This window comes from Rhea pennata, chromosome 3 (assembly GCF_028389875.1).
Source record: "Rhea pennata isolate bPtePen1 chromosome 3, bPtePen1.pri, whole genome shotgun sequence".
Classification (NCBI taxonomy): domain Eukaryota; kingdom Metazoa; phylum Chordata; class Aves; order Rheiformes; family Rheidae; genus Rhea; species Rhea pennata.
In genome coordinates this window covers 68,755,987-68,777,434 of record NC_084665.1, presented here as the reverse complement: position 1 = coordinate 68,777,434, position 21,448 = coordinate 68,755,987, and the positions used below count along the sequence as shown (strand labels likewise).

The 21,448-nt window shown below is 35.3% G+C and overlaps 1 protein-coding gene across 1 annotated transcript in view; it reads left to right on the top strand.

The window, feature by feature from the left end:
• Positions 1-21,448, top strand: part of L3MBTL3 (L3MBTL histone methyl-lysine binding protein 3) — a 78,186-nt gene that overhangs the window by 43,938 nt on the left and 12,800 nt on the right. Inside the window, exons 13-18 of the mRNA XM_062570911.1 lie at positions 233-343; positions 1,984-2,098; positions 4,937-5,039; positions 12,777-12,923; positions 14,371-14,535; positions 21,102-21,193. Coding sequence (XP_062426895.1) covers positions 233-343; positions 1,984-2,098; positions 4,937-5,039; positions 12,777-12,923; positions 14,371-14,535; positions 21,102-21,193 — 733 coding nt within the window. The remainder of the gene's footprint in view (positions 1-232; positions 344-1,983; positions 2,099-4,936; positions 5,040-12,776; positions 12,924-14,370; positions 14,536-21,101; positions 21,194-21,448) is intronic.

Genomic DNA, 21,448 nt, shown 5'->3' with positions numbered 1-21,448 from the left:
ACCTTACTTACCTGCATGAAAGGCTTGAAGCTGGAATCCCAAACTAACTACTTATTTCTCTAGTATAATAACAGTGGTTTTAATTATCTTTTTATGTTTTGATTTGTTGGGGAAGAAGGGCACATTTGAGAAAGTGAAGGCAGGAAATTTTGTATAGAATTTATATACTGTGCAATTGCAGGGATTAGGTTTTCTTTTGTTTCACTTAGTTGTTCTTATTCTTCTCTTCCAGAAGCCTTCTCATGGCTTTCAGAAAAGTATGAAGCTTGAAGTGGTTGACAAGAGAAATCCAGTATTTATCAGAGTAGCAACTATTGTAGATACAGATGACCATAGAATAAAAGTAAGTTTTTTTTCTGTCTTTTTGAATTGTCGTATGTGAGTGCTTGATAAGTGCTTCTTAAAAACAAAATCCTGTAGTTGCAGAATTAAGTTTTCCAAGCCTGAGTCACATTGTTGTGCTCTGTTAAGCCTTTGCTCATCCTTTTCACTAATTAATATGTATATACTCCTTTGAAAAGAGTCCCCCTACTCCTTTGAAAGGGGTCCTTCTCTTCCCTTAGTCTATAACATGTGCTGATGTAGGTTGTTAGAGAACAGAGAGTTGAATATGTTGGGAAATTGCCTTGGGAATCATTGAAGTAAAACAACTGTCTGTTTGACCAAAAAATATGATGATTTAACACTAAGTGTCAGAGGGCTACTCTGATTTTTGTGTTAGGACCTATAACATTTTGGGGCTGGATTAATGGAGTAGAATCTGTCTCTATTACTGCGACTACAAAAACTGAAGGGAGATATAAAAACATTTTCTGTGCCTTGTCAGTGACTTCTGCAATTCTGAACTCTGTATTAATTCTAGATGCTAGATGGGATTAATTTCAGATAATGTATTTTTAAGAAATACAGTTTTTGAGAAGTCACATACTTGAATTATTTTTAGTTTATTTTACAAATACTCTTTGAAGTTTACTCTTTGAAGTCCTTAACTGTTAGAAGGGAGGCAGATTCCAGGTATCTAGTTAAATGGATATGAAGGATATTTATGTTTGCAGTTTGTAGAGGTTTATTAGTGTACCTGGTATTAGAAGCAGTAAACACAGCTGACGTTTCATTTTTTGAATCTGAATTAGCCAGTGGTAGGAAGTTATATGAAATAATAACTTCACGCCTACACATTTTTTACCTAAACATTAAGTTGGACATGTCAAGAAAACACTCCAGTAATTTATTAAAATAACATGATTTGTAATTTCTTGGGTAGTAATTTAATTGACTTTATAGTTTTTGTTGAAAGACCTCTGTTTGTATGTACATGGGTGTACATTCATAAACACATGCCTGAAAGAGCTTCACTATTTACAAGCACAGAGATCGAATAAGAACTGAAGATCTTCAGCTTTGGTCTGGAAAAAAGAAAAAGATGTATAGCACATACTGGTTGCTTTCTGTGAAGTTACATAGTTCATTTTCTCTTCAATTGCAACTCCTTATCCTGTATTATCCTTATCTTGATTTTAGTAAGATTGTTACCAATGTGTTGGAATTTTTTTTGTTTTTGGATAAATGCCACATTTTTTAGGCCTTCGCTTACTGCTACGTTAAATCACATTTAAATAGTGGATTCTAAAATGCTTAAATTTCTTTAAGAAGAAAAAAAAAGTAGAATTCCGTGCTTAATTTAAGTGTTACTGTTAATATGTGAACACTGAAGTTTTCCTGCTTTACTCCTGGGGTTTGAGCCTTATGATGTAAGACACAATAAACCAGAAAATGATACTTAAGCTTTGACTTCAGTGAGTATATGCCTGGCCCAGAATCTAATTTATGTGCCTTTTCTGTGTAACATTCATAGTTTCCTTATAGTAGCTTGTGTGAAGGAGATGGCATTAGAGTCTATAATTTCTAGAGATTACTCAGGGAAAATGATTTTAGAGATAATTTTTCTGAATTAAAATGCATTATTCTCTTTTTTACTTTTAGGTCCATTTTGATGGCTGGGATAGTATTTATGATTATTGGACTGATGTAGATAGTCCTGATATCCATCCTGCAGGCTGGTGTGCAAAAACTGGACACCCTCTTCAGCCTCCACTTAGTAAGAGAAATCATAGTATAATATAATGATATTAAAAGGCAGCTGCACGGAGAAGGCACTCCGTACAAGTAGTGTCAAATCTGCAGAAGCAACTAAGTTCCTTTTCTTCTTTAGTTGAGCAAAGAGGAGATAATGCTGCCCATGTTGAAGATAAATCTGATAGAAGCCTGGTACCAATTCTAGTATTGTTTTTATCAGCTTGCTGTCTCTGGGGATTTGTTTTATTCACTGAAGTGGGAGGTCTGTCGTAAATGAGACTGGAAGTTGCAGGAGGAGGAGACTATTTCATGGTTAAGATATCCTTGCCTATGCTGTTGTGCTTCTAGATAATGTTAGTGAAATCACTTCAGCCAAACTTTAAACAGGTGATTTTTTTTAATTAAGTGCTGGTTTGGGGTTTATTTTATGAGTAATTGACTTGAGACTCTGAGGTATGGTTTGCACAAGTGCTGAGTGTTCTCTGCTGTGACTGTGGTCAGAAAGAGCTGTGAAAATAGGAAATGCTGAGCAATGCTAAATACTTTGAATATAAAAACTCAGATAAGGCATATATAAAAAGTGTACATGGGTTACCTGAAGGTCTCTGTACCTCAGCTCAGCATCTGTAAAATGTCAAGAAAAATATGTTTCTTGTCAAGAATATGATCAGCATATATTCATTAGTTTTCGGAGTGCTCCAGTAGTCCATTAGTCATGACTGCCCATTAGGAATTTGATCATTCTGCCTTCAAAGCAGAGTCTGAATAAGGTGCTGTAAGTGCCAAAGCAGAAAGTGAAAAATGAGGAGGAAAACAAATGCTGAATGTCTGTGTCTTAATTTAAGATGTGCATGTCATGTATTGAACAAGGGAAGAGTCCAGTGGGGAAAACTAGTATGTGATGACATAAATAACTAGAAACTGAACTAAGGTTGTGATATTTCTAACTTCTGTGATCGAAAAAAAACCAACTTTAACATAGGTGTGAGTATAAAATACATAACTTCATTTGTTGGAGATATTAAAAGAATAAAACTACAGATGTCCATCACGGACAGTGTGTCAACTTCTCTAGGTGATGGCATAGGAACCACTGTGCATCTCTTCTAGAATGTGACTGGGAACAGAGGTGAAAGTGACATTTTGCTATTAGTTTAGTTAGATAAAGGAAGATTGACAGCATGACAGGAAAAAAAATGACCATTTTATAAATAGAAAAAGAATTATTCAGTACAGGAATTCTATTAAAATTGAGTGATTACTGAATACAATATTCCTGGGCCTCTTTAGCCTGGAGAAGAGGAGACTGAGGGGGGATCTTAACAATGTGTGTAAGTACCTGAAGGGAGGGTGTCAGAGGGACAGGGCCAAACTCTTTTCAGTTGTCCGGTGTGACAGGACAAGAGGCAATGGGCAGAAATTGAAGCACAGGAAGTTCCGCCTGACCGTGAGGGGGAATTTCTTCCCTGTGAGAGTGACGGAGCACTGGACCAGGTTGCCCAGAGAGGTTGTGGAGTCTCCTTCTCTGGAGATATTCAAAGCCTGCCTTTGTATGGCTTTGTATAATTACTGTAGTATATAGTATACCTGATAGAATATAGAATACTGTAAAAATGCATTGTTTACAGGGAAGTGAAAGGTCATTTGATGTCTTCTGAAATGGTATCAGAAAGAAGGAAGAAAATACTTCTCAGTTTTGTTCCTCAGTCAGTAAAACAGTCTTTATAGGGATCTGGACCACATCCTTGTCTTTAACACCAAAAGCTTTTTGTGAACTCTACACAGCTTAGTAGTATTTATTTACAGCATTCATCGTAATGTTGTTATGTCTCCAATATTTATGTATTTGTAGTATTTCATTTTAAGATGTAGTGAAGTGGTTGCAATGGATTACGACCTTTTCAATAACAAATAGGGAATTGAGAGCTATGTATTTGTGTTGATTTTAATAACATTTCTCAGTGACATTAACATTAATTTGGTGCATAAAGACGGATGGCTAGTTCAAGCCAGTGTAGTATCTTTAGTATGACATTTTTAGAAATCTTATTTGAATTTGTTAAGTGAAGAGCAAGAATATATCTTTCATCTAGGAGAATTTATTAATATATGTCTTTTTAGGTCAATATCATTATGTTTGGGGAGATGCAAGTTTATGTACTTTTAAAGTAAAACCAGGATTAGAGACACTTCACGTGCGCTGGAGCTGTGCTTTTCAGTTTCATATGCTCTCTCTCACTTCCTGTGAAGCAATGGAGTCTATTTGCTTGAGTGTCAAAGCTAATTTTGGCAGTTAAATGCTTAATGTCTCTACAGTGGTCATTGTTATCAGTTGATGAAAATTAGATAGGCAAATTCAGAGGACTAGAAGTCTCAAAAATGTCCTGATCACTTGTTCTTTTTAATATTACTTTCAACGTTTGTTTTCACCTCTTGTTTATTGGAAAACTCAAGCTAAGAATGCAGAATGTCAGTACCAATTAAAAACAGATGGCTGTCTTCTGGCACAGCAGGGTGACTTTGTGCTTTTGCAAAACAACCCAATTCCAGCTACAGGTCAGTTAATATGAGAGAAATTCTAAGTAATACAGTTCCTCTAAGATTTACATTCTTTATATAGACACAACTTTTCTGTAGAGGTTTACTCACACAGAATGGTTGCATTTCTCCAGCAGATTGGGCTGTGTTAATCTCCATCATGCCTTTGCAAAATGCATTTTTAAAGTACTTTAAAATTAGATGTTTACTTATTTCTTCTTCATGTTTTATATGATGCTCTGGTATATCTGCATATTTATATAACTTTCAAAATTTTGGTGTCTTTTTTTAATTTCCTGCATAATTTCCCCCTGACATGCAGGTCCCTTGGAGTTAGTGGAAGCTCTAGAGCATGGAGGGTGTCCCACAGCAGGATGTAAAGGAGTTGGGCACATTAAAAGAGCAAGACATATTGGTCATCATAGGTATGTGCTATAAAACTGTGGTTTTATTCTTTCAGTTGAGTCATGTGTGCACATCTTTGTTTAATTGTGGTTTGCAAGAAAACAGATGCAAATTGGAAAAAAGTAAAAATCTTCTAGAACTAAATATTCTATCATTTCAGTTGCCATGGTGAGCATGCTGAAATAAACATAAGCAATCTCTAATTTCATTTCACGAAGATGTGTCCAGATAAGTTGTGCTAAATATCATTTTTTGTTACAGTCAGTACATTCGGCTACTCTGTATTTTGTTCCTATAGGGATTGCTCAGCTTACTGTTTGGATTGGAAAATGATACAAATATGTGTAATGCAGTAACTTTTGTACCTTTTGAAATGATGAGGGTGCTAATTTTATTATAACTTGGATGTGTTTCTCTTATTCTGTTGGTGAGGATGAGAATCTGTTTGTTGTCTTGGAAGAGTGTTAAAAAGTAAATTCCAATTCACATGCTCCTGAATGAAGCCTGAATGACTTAATATATATTTGATGTTGCTAAATACGCTTCTGTTGAACACCTTTCTGAAATGAAATACAGAAACATGGACAACCCAGCCTCTGCTGAACGAGAGTTGATATAGGGAGAGCAGTAGCATGGGAGAATGGAATGGAGGGGATGTAGAAAGAGTGAGAGAACAACTGGGAAACATTTACTAATTTTATATTTTATTATTTTTCAAATATTTACAGTGTAAGATGAATCCTGAATATTCCAAAAAGGGGGATACAATTAACATGTTAGGTTGAGAATTAAATACCATAAAAATTATCCTATAACCTTTTGCAAATTACAGATTCCAGAAGTTTTCTTGGAATTTTTCCATTAAACAGTTATAGGATCACTAACATTATGGCACTTTGTGCCTTCTGCTCTCACATGACTAAAGGCTTGCCCTTTGGTAGAGAGTTTTCCTATTCATGTTGTTAAGTGTACTATTAAGCAAGTAACACTGTAATCTTTTAACATTTTTTGGTGGCAGGATTATTTCCTGGTGGCCGGAATTACGCTATAAAGTTTTGCTGGTGTATCAGCATTGGCTAAAGTCATTACACATCCATAAAAAAGTAACTGCCAGCAAATCTGTATAGCTGTTTAATGTGCAAAGGGCTTTTTTTTTACTGCAAGCAATTCTTTCCTATGTATAGCCTAAGGCACTGTGTTTGTGTTAAGTGGCAGAACTCCTAATGCTAGTACAAGCTTTATCTCCAGGAGAGGGTGTGGCTAGGATAGCTCCGGGGGCAAAACCAGTGTCATGTGGACTGTGTTGTTTCTTCTTTCTCTCGTAACACAGTATGCCACTTTACCATCTTTCTGATTATTCTCACCTATTTCCTTCTGTCTTTTTCTATCCATGTTCCTTTTTCCTTTGAATATTTTTTTTCAGTTTTTCTGTCTTCCCTTTTGAGAAGTTTTGTTGTACTCAGTTGGTAAGATAACTCCTTAAGCAGTCAAGTTAGTACTTTTGGTAACCTACTGCATTCATGTTGTTAGTCCAAAGCAAATGTTAAGTAAAACAGACTTGCCTAAAAAGCTTCCTTGTTGGTTAGCTGAAATCCATTTTATTTCATATTCCAGTAGCCTGAGTCTTGTATGACTTATTGATGCATCTGATCCGTAAGGTAGTAACTTCAAATTCAGGGCATTAATTTCTTAACACATGCCATCTCAATTGCCTGTAATCATGTGAACATACCGCAGTCTTAGCCAAAGGTTGAAACTTAAAATAATTTTAAAAAATAGTAAGTAAATGCATCAGAAAGTTTTTCATTTATGTTCTTACCTATAAATAAATTTGATACTAAATATTTTAATGTTTTGCAGTGATAGGATGAGTGAGAGATAGATGTCTGGTTAGTTCATGTATCCTCTGCTTTTATAACTAGATTTTTCCATGCTATTTAAAGTTGTTATAATTACTAATCCTGAACATTGAGTAAAAAGAGTCATTGCAATCTATTATATTCAATTTTCACTTTAGTCTTAGCAATCCTGTTATTTACATTGATGTATAGTTCTGGAGGATAAAAATATAACCAGAGAGGTTTTGTTGCTCTAAGAATTTGCTGTTTCATAGCAGATATATTAACACTGCAAATATCTTATTCACTAACTCTGTTGGTTTGTTCCCTATCCTGCTTTTTTTTTTTTTTTTTTTTTCTTGAATAGTTCTGAGGAAGATGAGATTTGTTATTTGTGTGGAGTCTATAGGTTTGAGAGTCCAGGTTACCCCCAAAATTCTGAAACTTTACCATCACTTTCTTTCTAAATAAACAAAGACATTTTGAAATTGCAGCAGTTATCCATGTCAAGTTGCAGTCTTCTGGCTCTTTTATTTTGGCAGCCTTGAAATATATTTAAACACGCTTATCTCTTTTCCTTTTTTCGTGGTGAGATACAATATCTATCTACAGCATAAAGGCGTATGTGCCAGCAAGATGATAATTTACAATGCTAAACAGTTCTGAAATAATACTGAAAGCTTGTTCCTTAGGAACCAGAGGAAAACCATGGGTGATTAATTATTTGATGGCATTAAAGCATTTACTTTTTGGAAACGTTAATGTTAATGATGGCTTGCTGTCACCACTTGATACAGGATTTTGTGCTGGGCAGTTGAAACTATGCGACTGGTTTGCAAGTAGGTAGTGTAATGCAGATTACCTGCATATTAATGACAGACGGTGAATTGTATGCTTATCTGATACATGCAATAATTTTCAAATCTGAGCTGTCATGTAAAGTGGTCAGCTGTAAAGTTTGTTAGTGCTTTGAGTTAACTCTCCATGAATTAACATCAAAACTGCTTTACAGCAGCGGTCCTCAACTGTTGCACTTTCCATGGAATTTGTGTGTACGGTATTGTAGACAATCTAAATAATAGTGTAAACATTGAGAAAGAATACAAGCTAAAATTTGTGTGGTACTATGTTTAACTAGTGACTCTGTAATTCTGTATTAATTGGAGATCTGTTTTTGCCATCAAATAAACATGGAAAGAAATAAATTATTTACTGAATTTAGGCAACAAGGTGTAAGCTTAGAGGTCATTTTACCAGAAACTTTCCATAGGTTATGTAGCTGAATAAGTTAGTGTCTTCTGGAGATCTGAATGTGCCAAAGTAGAAGCTATATTTTAAGAACATGGTGTCAATAGAAGCGCTGGAAGCCTTAGGTCTGCACTGTGTTCCACTGGTTGGTTCAGTGTTTGCTAGAGTGATTTGTGTCTTGAGAGTAATTGAAGGGCAATTGCAAAGGAGCTACAAATGGGATATACTACTTTTATACTTTTGTTCCATCGAGTAATTCTGGAAAGTGCCTATTGACTTCAAAGTCCTGGGCCCATGAGGTCAGGAACTCTTTGGAATGTTATATAAAGTATATTGGCTTTACGTTCAAAATACAATCAGTGTATTGGCTTTACATTTTTGGTTCCTCAAAAACATTATTTTATAATGTAATTTTTCACTCAGACTGTAAAGGAGGCTGGAAAGAGTAGAATCATAGAATCAGTAAGGTTGGGAGGGACCTCTGGAGATCATCTAGTCCAACCCCACTGCTCAAGCAGGGTCACCTAGAGCATGGTAGACAGGGTTGCGTCCAGGTGGGCCTTGAAGATCTCCAGAGAAGGAGACTCCACGACCTCTCTGGGCAACCTGGTCCAGTGCTCCGTCACTCTCACAGTTAAGAAATTCCCCCTCACGGTCAGGCGGAACTTCCTGTGCTTCAGTTTCTGCCCATTGCCTCTTGTCCTGTCACACGGGACAACTGAAAAGAGTTTGGCCCCATCCCCTTGACACTCTCCCCACAGAAAGCTGCAATATAGGCACGTGTATTGTGAGCTTTCACTCCACTGCTGTTTCGGTAGGATGAAAAGTGTATGGCAGATAGCTTAATTGCCATGTTGTTTTGCATATTCATCACTGAGCTGATTACTGTCCTGTGTGGAGGCTTTTGTTAACGTGGGTATTTGTTTACTTAAACAAGGGCTGAACCTACTAAAGCAGCTCAGATGATAATCGAGTACCTCTATCACACTGAACCGAATTCAGAGCTGCAAAGCAGAGCTGGAATGTTTACCGCTCAGTCGGACGAGGTTTCAAATTAGGTGTCTGCTGCTGTTCCTTCCTCTTGACGTACTCCCTGTTTTTCTGACAGATGTTGGCGCCTCTAAGTTAAGGATATCTGATCATTTTGAAAACTGGCTTCTGAACCTCAGCATTTTCAACATGGTGGGTTAAGACAACCCAAAATCTGGAGCAGAAATCCGGTTGTAAATTGAGAGAATAGTTAAAAATCCTAATGTAATTTTTGAACAACCTATGCATCAAAACTTTTGAGTCCTTGTGATGAGTTGTCTCTAAAACTTAAACTCTGCATAAATCAAACACTTCTATTATGTAGGAGTAACAAGATTAATCTTTTGTTCTTTGTAGTAGACAAATTAAACTGAACTGAAGGCTGAAGGCATTGAGGTTCAGAAGGATTTACGGATTGATCTGAAGCCACCAGCTCATACACAAGTTCATACATGCTGTATTTTGTTGAAGCAAAACTGACAGTGGAAATCACGAGGATTCTTTTTGTTGCCCTAAGTAATAGTAACGTCAAAGAACTGTTAGGGAGATTTTTGAACAAGATACAGTAACTTGAGTGATTAACTACAAAGAAACTCATAAGAAGTCTAGTGCTCTAAAGCATTGTTAATATTATAGCTGTTATTGGCTGATATTGACTGGCATTCAACATCTGCTTTTCTGAAGTACTAAAGAAGAAGGCAGTATATAAACAAGGAAGTTCTAGTGAAGGACTGAGTTTTGAGGCTTTTTTTCTTATTTTGTAATTTAAAACATGATAATAGTATTGGTAAATAGAAGATTTCAGCTAGGAGCTGAAATTGTATTGTCAGTTTTCATTGTAATGTAAGGCTTGTTTAATAATACGCAACTGAAGTTAAATATGAAATTATTTTATAGTGTTTTCCTGAGAGGACCTCTAACTGTGAGCATAGAAATTCGAAAGAAGATTACATGCTTTGCCTGTAGCGATAGGAAAACTGGTATTAAACAATATATTCCTGAGTTTCTGATAACTTTGTTTTATCACAATGGTACTAGCTTGTCAAAGCAAGTACTTAAATCTTGCTGGCATCAGCCTCTCGAATTCTTTTTCTGAATAGGAGCCTATTTCGTTCATTTGAAAGGGAAAAGAGACATCATTGTGATAGATGCAGCAATATAAAGAATCGAGGCTGTAGAAGACCTTTCTGTCTTTCCTAGTCTCCCTCATTTCTTCCCCATGCATTAATTCATGTTCTTTTGTTCTTTTAAAATGTCTCACAGACACTATCTTAAGACAGACAAACCCAGTTGGTAGAAAAATAAATGTAAGTAGAAGGATATAAAAAATCTAAAAATGCAAAATTCTGCTTAATAGAAATTAGAAATAAAAGTTAAATGCTCCAGGTAACATTTTTCTTTGTATATTCTGTTCCAAATCTTAAACTATTTCATAAAAAAGAAATCCTGTATTTCAAGTGTAGTCCAGACACCCTTTTGGCTGTATCTTACGAGGCTGTTTAAAATTCTGCTATGAAGTTCCTGTACCAAAAGACTTCAGTGCCTAAAGAATTCAGAGGAGGTGCTGGGACTGCTGTCCAGTCCCTCAGAAGGAGGCAAAGCTGCCTGTCCTGTTTTCATAGGTTGCTTGGGGAACGTTCTGTGTCAGTTGCACTGCACAGACTGCTGTGGAAAGCCGTCTGCTTGGAAAGGCGTTAAATAGGGATCTCATCATGATTAGAAAAGCAGAACTAGTGTTTTTCCTCTGTAATTCAAGTTCAGCAAAGCTATATATGTGTGTATATATATTTGTGTGTGTATATTTTTTTTTAATGTTGATATTGTAATGTTTTCAAATGAACCAGCTGGAAAAAGAATCAGACATACTATTTGAATCTTGTCTAGATAACTCCAGCAAGGACAGACTGAGTTGGCTTCTATAGCTTTAAGGAATTTTCTCTTTATTACACTAGTGCTGAGGTACATCTGATTTTCTACCAACTTATTACTTACATTGGTATGACCAAAATTAAGGTTACTGTTACTAGTCCGACTTCATAGTAGGAGTTGATTCATACTCACTGTACTTCCAGAGCTTCATGGGCAAATGAGAAGGAGAATGTACTCTCTATTTGTATAAAAGGCCTTGTTTTCATGCTGTGCTATGTAAAATAAACACAACAATGAAAGTTTTTTTTTTTTTTTTTTTTTTAATCGGAAGTGGCAGGCATATTGCTGGCAAGGTAGATTGCTGTTCATATTAGTTTTGTTTGAAAATCTAATGTGTAACGATTGGTGAAGCAAATGAAATATTACAATGATTTGTGAAAGGGCAGATAGTTATATTCTTGAAAGGAGAATAAGCAAAATCCCAGTTGGTGTTTTCTTGCATTTTACTGTTGTAGAACTCCATGTAATAACATACATGCCTAGGAAAGCATAATTTTATATGTCATAGCTGATCAGCTACAAGTAGAGCATTGTGCTTAATATAGCTTCCCCTAGATTTGAAAATTTAGTATATTGTTGATCACTGTCATGGAATATGTATACCTTTCAGAACTTGGGGCATTATCTTAGAAGTGTGAGGTGAGTATTTAGCCAGACTAATCATCTGAGCATTACATAGCGTTCTTTGCTAGTTCAGTACGGTGTGTTTTGGGTTGCTGTCATTTTCTATCCTAACTTGTGGAAGAGCAAGTTTTCTGATTTTGGGAGGTACAATTTCCACATTTATTAGAATAATATTTAGAAGCCATCTTAAAAGCACTATGTCAGGTTCTCTTCTTCACTAGCTTGAGTGCAGTGAAATGGGGAGTGTAGGAAAGAGTGCAATGAATGCTTTTTCTTTGCAAATGAGATTTGGTGATATTGCATTAAGTACAACATACCTCACATTGCACCCTTGCAATACAGTCCAGTTTCTTTGTGGACATTACATAATAGAAATATGTTTCTTTACAGGACAGATAACCACAGGAGTGTAATTTGGTTATTTAAAGGGAGGTGGGTATAGTCAAAGGCATTCTGTATATTATGTGTAAAATACCTGATCACAGAATAGTTGAGGTAGGAAAGGACTTCTGGAGATCATCTGGTCCAACCTGTAAAGCAGGGTCAGTCAGAGTAGGTTTCCCAGGACCATGTTCAATCAGGTTTTGAATGTCTCTAAAGATGGAGATTCCACAACCTCTTTGGGCAATCTGCTCCAGTGTTTGACTATCCTCACAATTATTTTTTTTTCTTACATTCAGATAGAATTTTCTGTGTTTCAGTCTGTGGCCATTGGTTGTCTCTTGGAATTTTGTTAATGTGTGAGAGAGCACACATGTATCTTAAAAAGTAAATTACTGATAAAAAGTAAATTACTGAACATTCATCGGACAATTTTCCAGAATGTATTCTGTAATACAAACTAATATAACTTCTTATGTATATTGCTGCAAAAGAAAACATGAAAAAACATTCAGGTTGAGGATTTTCATTAGTGTACTTCATAACGCTTTTATGTATTACAACACTGTTGCATATTTTCTTATTTTATGTATGCTGTCTGATTCCACCTGCTTCTATAAAACTGGTTTGTAATGTACTTTAATTGAACTGAGTGAAGTCTGTAAAGTGACTGAAAATAAGGAGACATTTCCGTGCCTCAAATTCCAGTGCAGTCAGCTGTCCGTATTCTGAGATCAACTTGAACAAAGAAAGCCTCTTACCTGATCGGTTGAGTGGGGAGATGCCTGCAATGAATCCTGGCCCAAGAAGCAGGAAAGTGGAAGATAGCGAAAGATCCACCTCTCCTGTTACCAGGTAATTACAATCAGAGCAATATCTCTGCTAACAGCAATACAACTGTTTATTTCAGTGCTCTGTAAAATAATTCATTGTGGTGTAAGAGTTCAATAGATTCAGAAGGGCCTGTCTATTTATCTGAATTTTCATTTATGGGGAAGGGGTGATTTTATCAGTGCTCATAGAAAAGGTCACTGAGCTGACAAAGATTGATACAGATCTTATTATGTATGATTTAACAAGAACTTCATTTCTCCTAACTCTGTGGACTACTAGGTGGTAAATTACAATTTCAAACGGATTTTTTGCTGGTTGATTTCACTTAAGAAAATGATTCATTTCTTTCTGTTGTTTGCTGGGGCAGCCTTACTGACATGAGTATATATATATGAATGTTGCTCTTCAAAGAATAGCCATTGTAAACGTTGTTGTTGTGGGAGCAGGAAATCGAATTACCAGAAATAAGTTTTGCAAGAACAGTACTGTAACATTCTGTAAGTAATGCTTCTAGAAGGAACACTAGTGCAAAATAATGGAAGTGATACCAAGAGGCTTTTCAGAGATAATTTTCTATTAGAAATCTTTGATACTGACTTCTGTGCTTATTTTGGGTTGGGAGGGGATACTGGAGAATTTTAGAAGAAAAGGAAGAGAAGAGGAGCTTTTCATTCTTTTCAAGGCCTACATTAATGTGTGTCATAGTGTGAGTGCTTATATTGAAGATGTTACCAGTTTCCACTGTAATGACTATGTATTTTCAATATTATTCATATTTTTAGTATTTTAAATTACATTCTTGGAGAGAATTTCAGCTCTATGCTTTAGAAACAAAATATCCAGCTATTAAAGAGCACTACCTGAATTGATTATTCCTGCAAGTGTAGAATTGTAGAAATCAAAGGTGTATTAATTATCCTCTGACAATTAACCTGAACATATTCCCAATGAAGCCAGAAACAGTTTCATCAGTATCCTCTGTGATACGGACAGCATCAATTACTGTTTTTTTCATTGTCCAAACTGAGAGATTGTGTAGCATTTTTAAAGAGTCCTAGATATATGAATGTATATTATGAGAAGGAGAGAAGGGATAGGAAGGAAATGATGCTGTAGTTTGTGTGTGTGTGTGTGTGTGTGTGTGTGTGTGTGTGTGTGTGTTACAAACCTTTGAGGTGAATAGTTTATTATCAAAAATTCTATTGGTCAAATTCTGTTCCTTTTAAATTACCTAGTTTTACCTTTGACTTAAAGAGAAACAGGAGTTCAGTGTTGTTATTTCTGAAAATCCCTGGTATATGATTTTGTTTGTGGCAAGTGAGAAACTTATATAATTAAAAAAAATTCTTATAGCTTACAGTTCTTTAATTACACTAATAAATCTTTACCAACAGAGAAAATAAGTTGAACAGCACCTCAGCTGCTGTTCAACTCAGCTTTAAACATTGTGATCATTTGTTTTAAACAGCAATAGAAAATGCCCTAGTCCTGATCATATAGGCGTGAAATCTCCAACTCATAATCGATCATCTGGGAAGTCTGTGTCAGAAATGATTAAGCAGGAAGATCCAGAAAGTAAATCTCCTTGCAGGAAGCCCCTATTATGTGATGTGAAAGAAAAGAAGCCATCTGGGTAACTATCAATTCCTTTCAAAGTATGGGTTGTTTGGAGACTGTCAACATAAAATGCAACTTATCGCACAGTACAGTACAGTGATCTATTAGTGGAACTCTTGGAAGCAGTGAGGAAAGGCATAAAGTTCTTCACTTGTCTTTATATTAGAAATAGGGAGGAAGAGAAATGGTGTCGCAGTGTATGCAAGAAATAAATAATGCAAATCAGAGAGGAAAAGAAAAATACTCCAAGACAGAGAAATTACTGGAAGTTTAGACCTGGGATTTCCCTGCCTCTCTTTACAAATATGTTAGTTTATGTTTGGGAGTATGTACATACATTTAAAAGTGAGTAATTACTTAACTCTTAAGTTTTGGAGTATTTTTTAACAAAAGAATGGCATGGGATAGTTTCTGGACCAGTATTGGAAAGCTGTATTTGTGGCTGTCTTTGAGCTATCTTTGAAATTAGCAGATACTCTTCAGTGTTTTCAAGGACTTACATGAGGGAATAGAGTTGCCTACATTTTAAATTAATTGCAGTATCAGTGCATTGTTCTATTGGTTGTTTTCCTACAGAAATAGAAGTAAGGCACCCTAGAACAAGAAACATAATTTATTATATCTTTATATTAACAGTACTATCATATGTTCATAATATATGAACTGTAAGTGTTACTGTTAATGGCAAGTGCCTTGAGAGACTTTGGACAGTTAAATTTCTAGGGTAAATACCTCACAGTAAAGTTCAAAGATTGAAACTTGCTGCTTAATTAAGAAGCAATTAAATCTCCTGAAACTTTGATCTAGTCAGCAATTCCTTTCTTCCATAAAAAATGTATTCCTAAAAAAAAATCTCAAAAGCTATGTAGCAGTAATTGAAAATCTATTCTTTATTTTCCCATCAGTTTCAATGAAAAAAATATTAATTACATAAATACACAATATATGTAATTTATTGAATAAGATACAATAATTTTATATAATGCAAGTAGCATTTTGTCTCTGCCAGATGCACAAAGCTGTATGTGTATTTCTGTCTTCTCTGGAAGAACCTGAATGTTTAACATTTAAGAAAAAAAAATGTAGTCTGACCAGCAACCCTGCATTATATTACCTGAATTGACTGCTGTTTAGTCTGGTAGTTAAATCTCATAGTTACCTTTCTGTTGGTCCTAATACCTCCTGCATAAAAACATTGCAGACATATGGATAATCCACTGCTCTCCTTCATGATGTGTTCCAACAAATTGTTAAAACATATACCCAATTGTTCATTTGAATAGGCTTGGCATCCAACTTGTAGTTGGTCTGTAATTTCTCTGCTTTCTCCATATTCACAAAAGGATACTTAAGCACCTGATACTTTCTCCCCAGAATGGAAGCCTTTATTTAGCCTTTAGATGACCTTTGTATACCTATTACCAATTTTTTTAAAATACTCCTTTTTAGAATGTGAACTTCAGAATTATACTTATTGGTCCATGTCAGTCTCTGAAATGCCATGGACAGGAAGAAAATGTCTTCTGTGCTGCTACTCTTTTTGTAGCACTTAAGGTCACATTAGTTCTTTTGAAACAGCCGAACTGGAAGCTCAGATCTAGCAGTTAACTGAGGTGTTGTTAGTTCCAAATACCGTTTCAGTATTCCTACTGCCCAGAGTAGGATCCCTACAGACATTCTGCATTCCCTGTGTGTGTACAGTTGCAGTTGTCTTCAAGCAATTTGTTTGAGTAAGACGAATTAGATTGTATCTTTTAAGATTATAGATGATACTGCTGCAAGGGGCATGAGCAGAAAAGTGTGCTAAATTCAAGCATTGTGTGGTATGAGGAGTCATGGTAGGCTCGTCTCAGCTTTGCATATAAGACTTTCCAGAAATCACCTACTTCATTTCTGAATACTGAAAAATCTATGATTCTAAAATAGAAATAGAATAGAAAGAAATTTCCTGCAAGTATGAGCCTCTATGTCTACAGAGAGCTTAAGTTCTTCAGTTTGGTCATTTTCTGTGATGATCAAGGTCACTGTGCCTGGAGAGGGTCTGTATGACCAAAAAAAAAAAAAAAAGGCCTAACTGGGTTGAAAGAATGGTTAGCTTTCCAAGTTAATTCTAGATTATTTGGTAGTGGAAGTTCCTTAGGATTTACATTTTATAATATGCGTTAAAGTAGTACCTGGTAACTATAATAGTCACCCATTGTGTAACCATTACACAAAGACATAGAAGATTATTTTACAGTTGGTGGCATCAGTTTAAACCAGACTTGGAACAGGTGCAGAGATTATGCTTGTTCTGCAGAGTAGCTCAAGATTTAGCCTAGGTTATCCAGGACTAATTCAGGAAAAAAAAATGAACGGTATCTACCACTTTCAGATACATCTCCACACTGATTTCATACTTCATAATGGTGAGATCTGTCATCACCTAATGCTGCATCTCATCCAAATATGTCAGATAAGGAGGTCGTAAATATAAGATTGGCCTTTATCTAATCTAAAAAAAGAAAAAAAAATATGCCCTGGAGAAAAGGAGAGGGATAGAAGAAATACAGTCTTACCATATCCTCCTCATCTGAAACTCTTTTCTAAAGCTAAACTACTTGTCACTTATTTGGGATTGCAGAGGTACAAAAGATAACATCCACTATTATCTGAATTGGATACAAAATCCCATCCTCAAATGGTCATGAATCTTGAACAATTTATCTGCCTTATGGTCAGGAACTTTCCTGGAGAAATTTATAGCCAGCTTCAATGCCAGTTCCAGATTTTACTGAGCAGATTCTTGTGGGGGTGAGATCAGAGTCTTCCTGCACATGATAGAAAGAGCAAGCTTTCCTAAGAAAGAGATGAAACTGAATTAATTTGTAATTCCTCAGCAGAAAGAATATCTTCAGGGAATGTTTCAGGCATTGATACTGTGAATTCTTTGGAGAATGTTCTACTGTGTGATAGCAATGTCTTCCTGTAGGCTAGAATTGTTCATCAGTGAAGATGTTAGATTAGCATGATTCAGATCAGCCAATGGTTTACAAAGACAACCAGCAAGCTTATTCATACTTCACATTTATATAAATCATAATCATGATGGAGGAAGTATCGTAGTTCAGAAGAGGAATAAAATAATTCTGTATCTTCTTAAGAAGCTAACTAACAAATAAGAAAGAATACAAACAGTTTATTTTTTTACTCCTTGTTTTTTTTTCCCCTGATAGCAATAATTAGCTATGGGGGAAAAGTACTGAGTAATACATACTTCTGTAATTTACTGTGTATAGAGCTAGAATGGTGAACAAACTTTTCATGACATTTAGCAGTTGAAGAGTGACAAACAATTCTTAGTTTGCAAAATTATAAAACAAAATTTTTCTTTATTTGGGAAGAATATTTTTAAAAGAAATTTAAATTACAGAAGAAGCACTAAAATTTAGCATGAGACTAAACTTACCTTATCTGTGTTTTCAGACAGTGTTTGAATAGGTGGAATCCGTAGAATAAGAACGTATTTTTGAAGTAATTACTATAACTTTTCCAGAGAAAATACTATGAAGAATATCAAGTGGAATTAATATTTTATCAATAATAATGTTTTTAATCTCAGGTATGATTCTTCATAGTAGATCATGCAGCCAGTGAAATTATATGTTCAAATTCTCCTTAAACTATGATTGCATTTAAGGAATATGGAATATAGCTAAGAAAAAAATAACAAGCTTTTAAATTAGTTTAAAATAGCTGCTTCAGAAGAAGTAGAAACTTTTCTTTTCCCAGCATGTTTATGGACATAACAATAAAAAATCTGAAGAACTCCTCTATGATGTATTCTCACTGTGCTATGAAAATAATTTCTATGTCATTAGTCATATTCAAGTGAATATAAACAGGGGGGAAAAAAAGCCAGTTTCCTAAGTAGTTCTTAAATGTATGTAAGATAGTTGTCTTTCATTGTTTTAATCATAGTTCTAATAAATCCTCCTTTTTTAAAAATAAACACTGACTTTACAAATTTCTCTTAAAACTTAATTAACGGACAATTTATTTGATCTTTCATTTTTTTAGAGAGTGCTATTTTTATGACACCCTGAAATAGCGAATTATCTGTTCACTGTGTTTAGTCAATCTCAATCAGATAGTAACAACCTTCTGCCAACTTTGAGGTACCCAAAGGCTCTGCAGTTTGTGTTTGATCTGTTTGACTACACTGATGCCTATCTGAATTTCATGCTCCAGCTTTCACATTCCTTGTGAGTTCCAGCACAATTGGAGAGAACCTTCAGCTGAATAAAATTCCTTTTAAAAAGGCGTGAAACATGGGCGTCACAACATTCCGGAGTATATGAACTGCTAGAGTTATTAAATATTGAGCATCTGGTTATTGCAATACCCAGTGGATCTTTTTAGATGTGTATTCAAAGTACATGTGCATAATTGAAGTCACAGATATGCATACTTGTGTGCTCTTTAGCTGCTGAGCTCCTAGTATGGATTGAATTGCGTTTGACTTTAATGCAGTGTGTAAGTCTTCATGTTCCACGTAATCTTTTGTTTCACAGAAGTACTTGGTTGAAGAACCAACTACCTATACAACCAACCACAAGATTTAATGTGTTGTGTTAAATCTAAGTGGTGCTTAGAAAGCTAATTTCCAGTTCTCCTTTGCCTTTGCCTTCTTTTTCTCCTTACCCTTCCCACCAGTAACAGATATGTATGCCTGCAAATGTTCATTCATGCTAGAAAATCAGTTTGCAAAAGTATGTGCATAAAAAACTGCAGCCTGTTCCTGAGATTAAAATTCAAGATAGAGGGGCTGTGCGTCTTCACAGTGGATGGGGAATTTCACTGTAATTGATATTACACTCTGGAAATACTTACAATTAAGAGGATGATTACACAGTCTTGGGGATCAAATGGTGCTAGCTTATAAAAGAAAAATCGATTTATCTTCCCCCTCATCCCCTAAACCTTTCAATTTGTGATATAATCCTATATTTAACTAGTGAGGCAAAATTTCTGGATGTATGTTTCTATGAAAGTTGTCCTCGAGAAAATATGAAAGTGGGTGTTTCCTCACAAGTTTTTTAATGTTGAATCACATTTATCATTTGCTTTGGCTCCAGAATTAATTGCACACATCATGTTTCAAAAGATTTCATATTTGGGGGTTAGAAAAATATTTTTTCAGTAAATAAATGTAAGTGGTATTTCTGAGAAAGATACTGTAAAGAAGTTAGTCATGCCAAAAGAAGACAGACTTGTTACACTTATTCCATTAGCTATGTCTGTAATACCATTTGTGTCATGTCAAATACTAAGGAGGCTAGATTTCTGATCTGTGGTGTTCATTTTGCACCATTTGTAGTGTATCTTACATACTTATGCTGATATCAGGGAACTACAGTTCCTGCCTGATTTATTGCCTAAATGTTTACTCATATTTAATAGATTGTATGTATAAGTAATAGAATTAAACAGGCCTGTTTCTTTTGTGAGTTTATGTGATGAGATTGGCTAATCTTGTCTAATAAGATGTTAGCTCTAGTTCAGGCTTTTTATCCAGGTTTGGGGCATTTTTAAAGATCATCTTGTTGATAGTTTCTCTGGTATCTAATAAGGCATGAGTTCATGTAGTGGGCTTTGTTTTAGTGTTGACTTTAAGGTCTCTGTGTCTGGTGGCTATTTTTACAAAATGTGTATTATCTACCTCATATCTGTGAGACCTTTGCATCTGTGATGGTTTAGTCAGAATTGGTCAATGTGTTCTCAAGTATTAAGGAGAGAAGGGAATAAATATACACATAATATCAGCAAGTTTACAAAAGCTTCATTTTGCAAGAAACCTGGTTGGAAATAGCTTCTGAAGACAGAGTTTGAATTGAAACTTCCGATGGACTAGAACTAGGATGAAAATACCATTTTCTTTTTTAAGCAGTTTCCTTCTTCTCACTTCTCTTCCCTATTAAAAGGGAGGGTCTTCCCTCAGTGCAGATATTTGGTCTGGCAAAGCTGAGGGAGCAGCAACAGTCAGCAGGCAAGGACAGCTACTTTATCAGCTGGATAAGAAGTAACAAGAGGAAAAAAAAATGAGTGAGACCCCTAACAATTGTACAATGATGTGCTGGTACAGTGCAAGATTTGGAATAGGGTGGAGATGAAGATTGACAGTAAAAAAGGAATAGATGTTGCTTAACATGGCTCCTGAAACATGCCTGGTTAACCGGTGAGCTTTTGTAGGAAATGCAGCATATGCAAATACAGTGTTTTTTCAGTCTTCCGTACTCTGCTGCAGACTCATCCACTGCCTTATATATATTTTTTTTTCTAGCTGTGAACTCAAGTATGTTGATCTGACTCATGTTTAATTTGTACTGCTTTTGAACTTTACTATAAAATGCATGTCAAGAGGTGTGTTGCCATCTGTGTAAGTTAGAAATTAGATCCTCTAATTTTTTTTTATGATGATACAGCCTTCATTGTGTGGGAATTCTTCAGTGTTAGTAACAATATTGCATAATTAGCAAGAGACTTTATCATGCTTAGTGATTTTTATGATATAATATAAAATGAACATCTTGTTTTCCTCAGTGGAGTGCAACAAACAAAGGACTCCATAAAGAACAAAGAGTGTGAAGAAGAGGAGATGGAAAATAAGCTACTCATTTCAAATGAAATGAAAGGTAACTTGGCAATACTTCATTTGTCTGGTTCTAAAATCTGCAGATCTAAAGGAATATGATAATCTTTTTAATTTTTTGTGGAAAGTGCACTGCAGCTTACTTTCCACATTCACTGTTTGCCTCCAAAAATCTTTTGACAGAAGCACTTTTACCCCTTTGTTTCTTTATCTTGTAATCAACAGAGGATTTGCTAAGAACTTTTCAGAGCTGTAAAGGTGAATGTAAATTGAATACTGGTATAAAAGTTTCATTTCA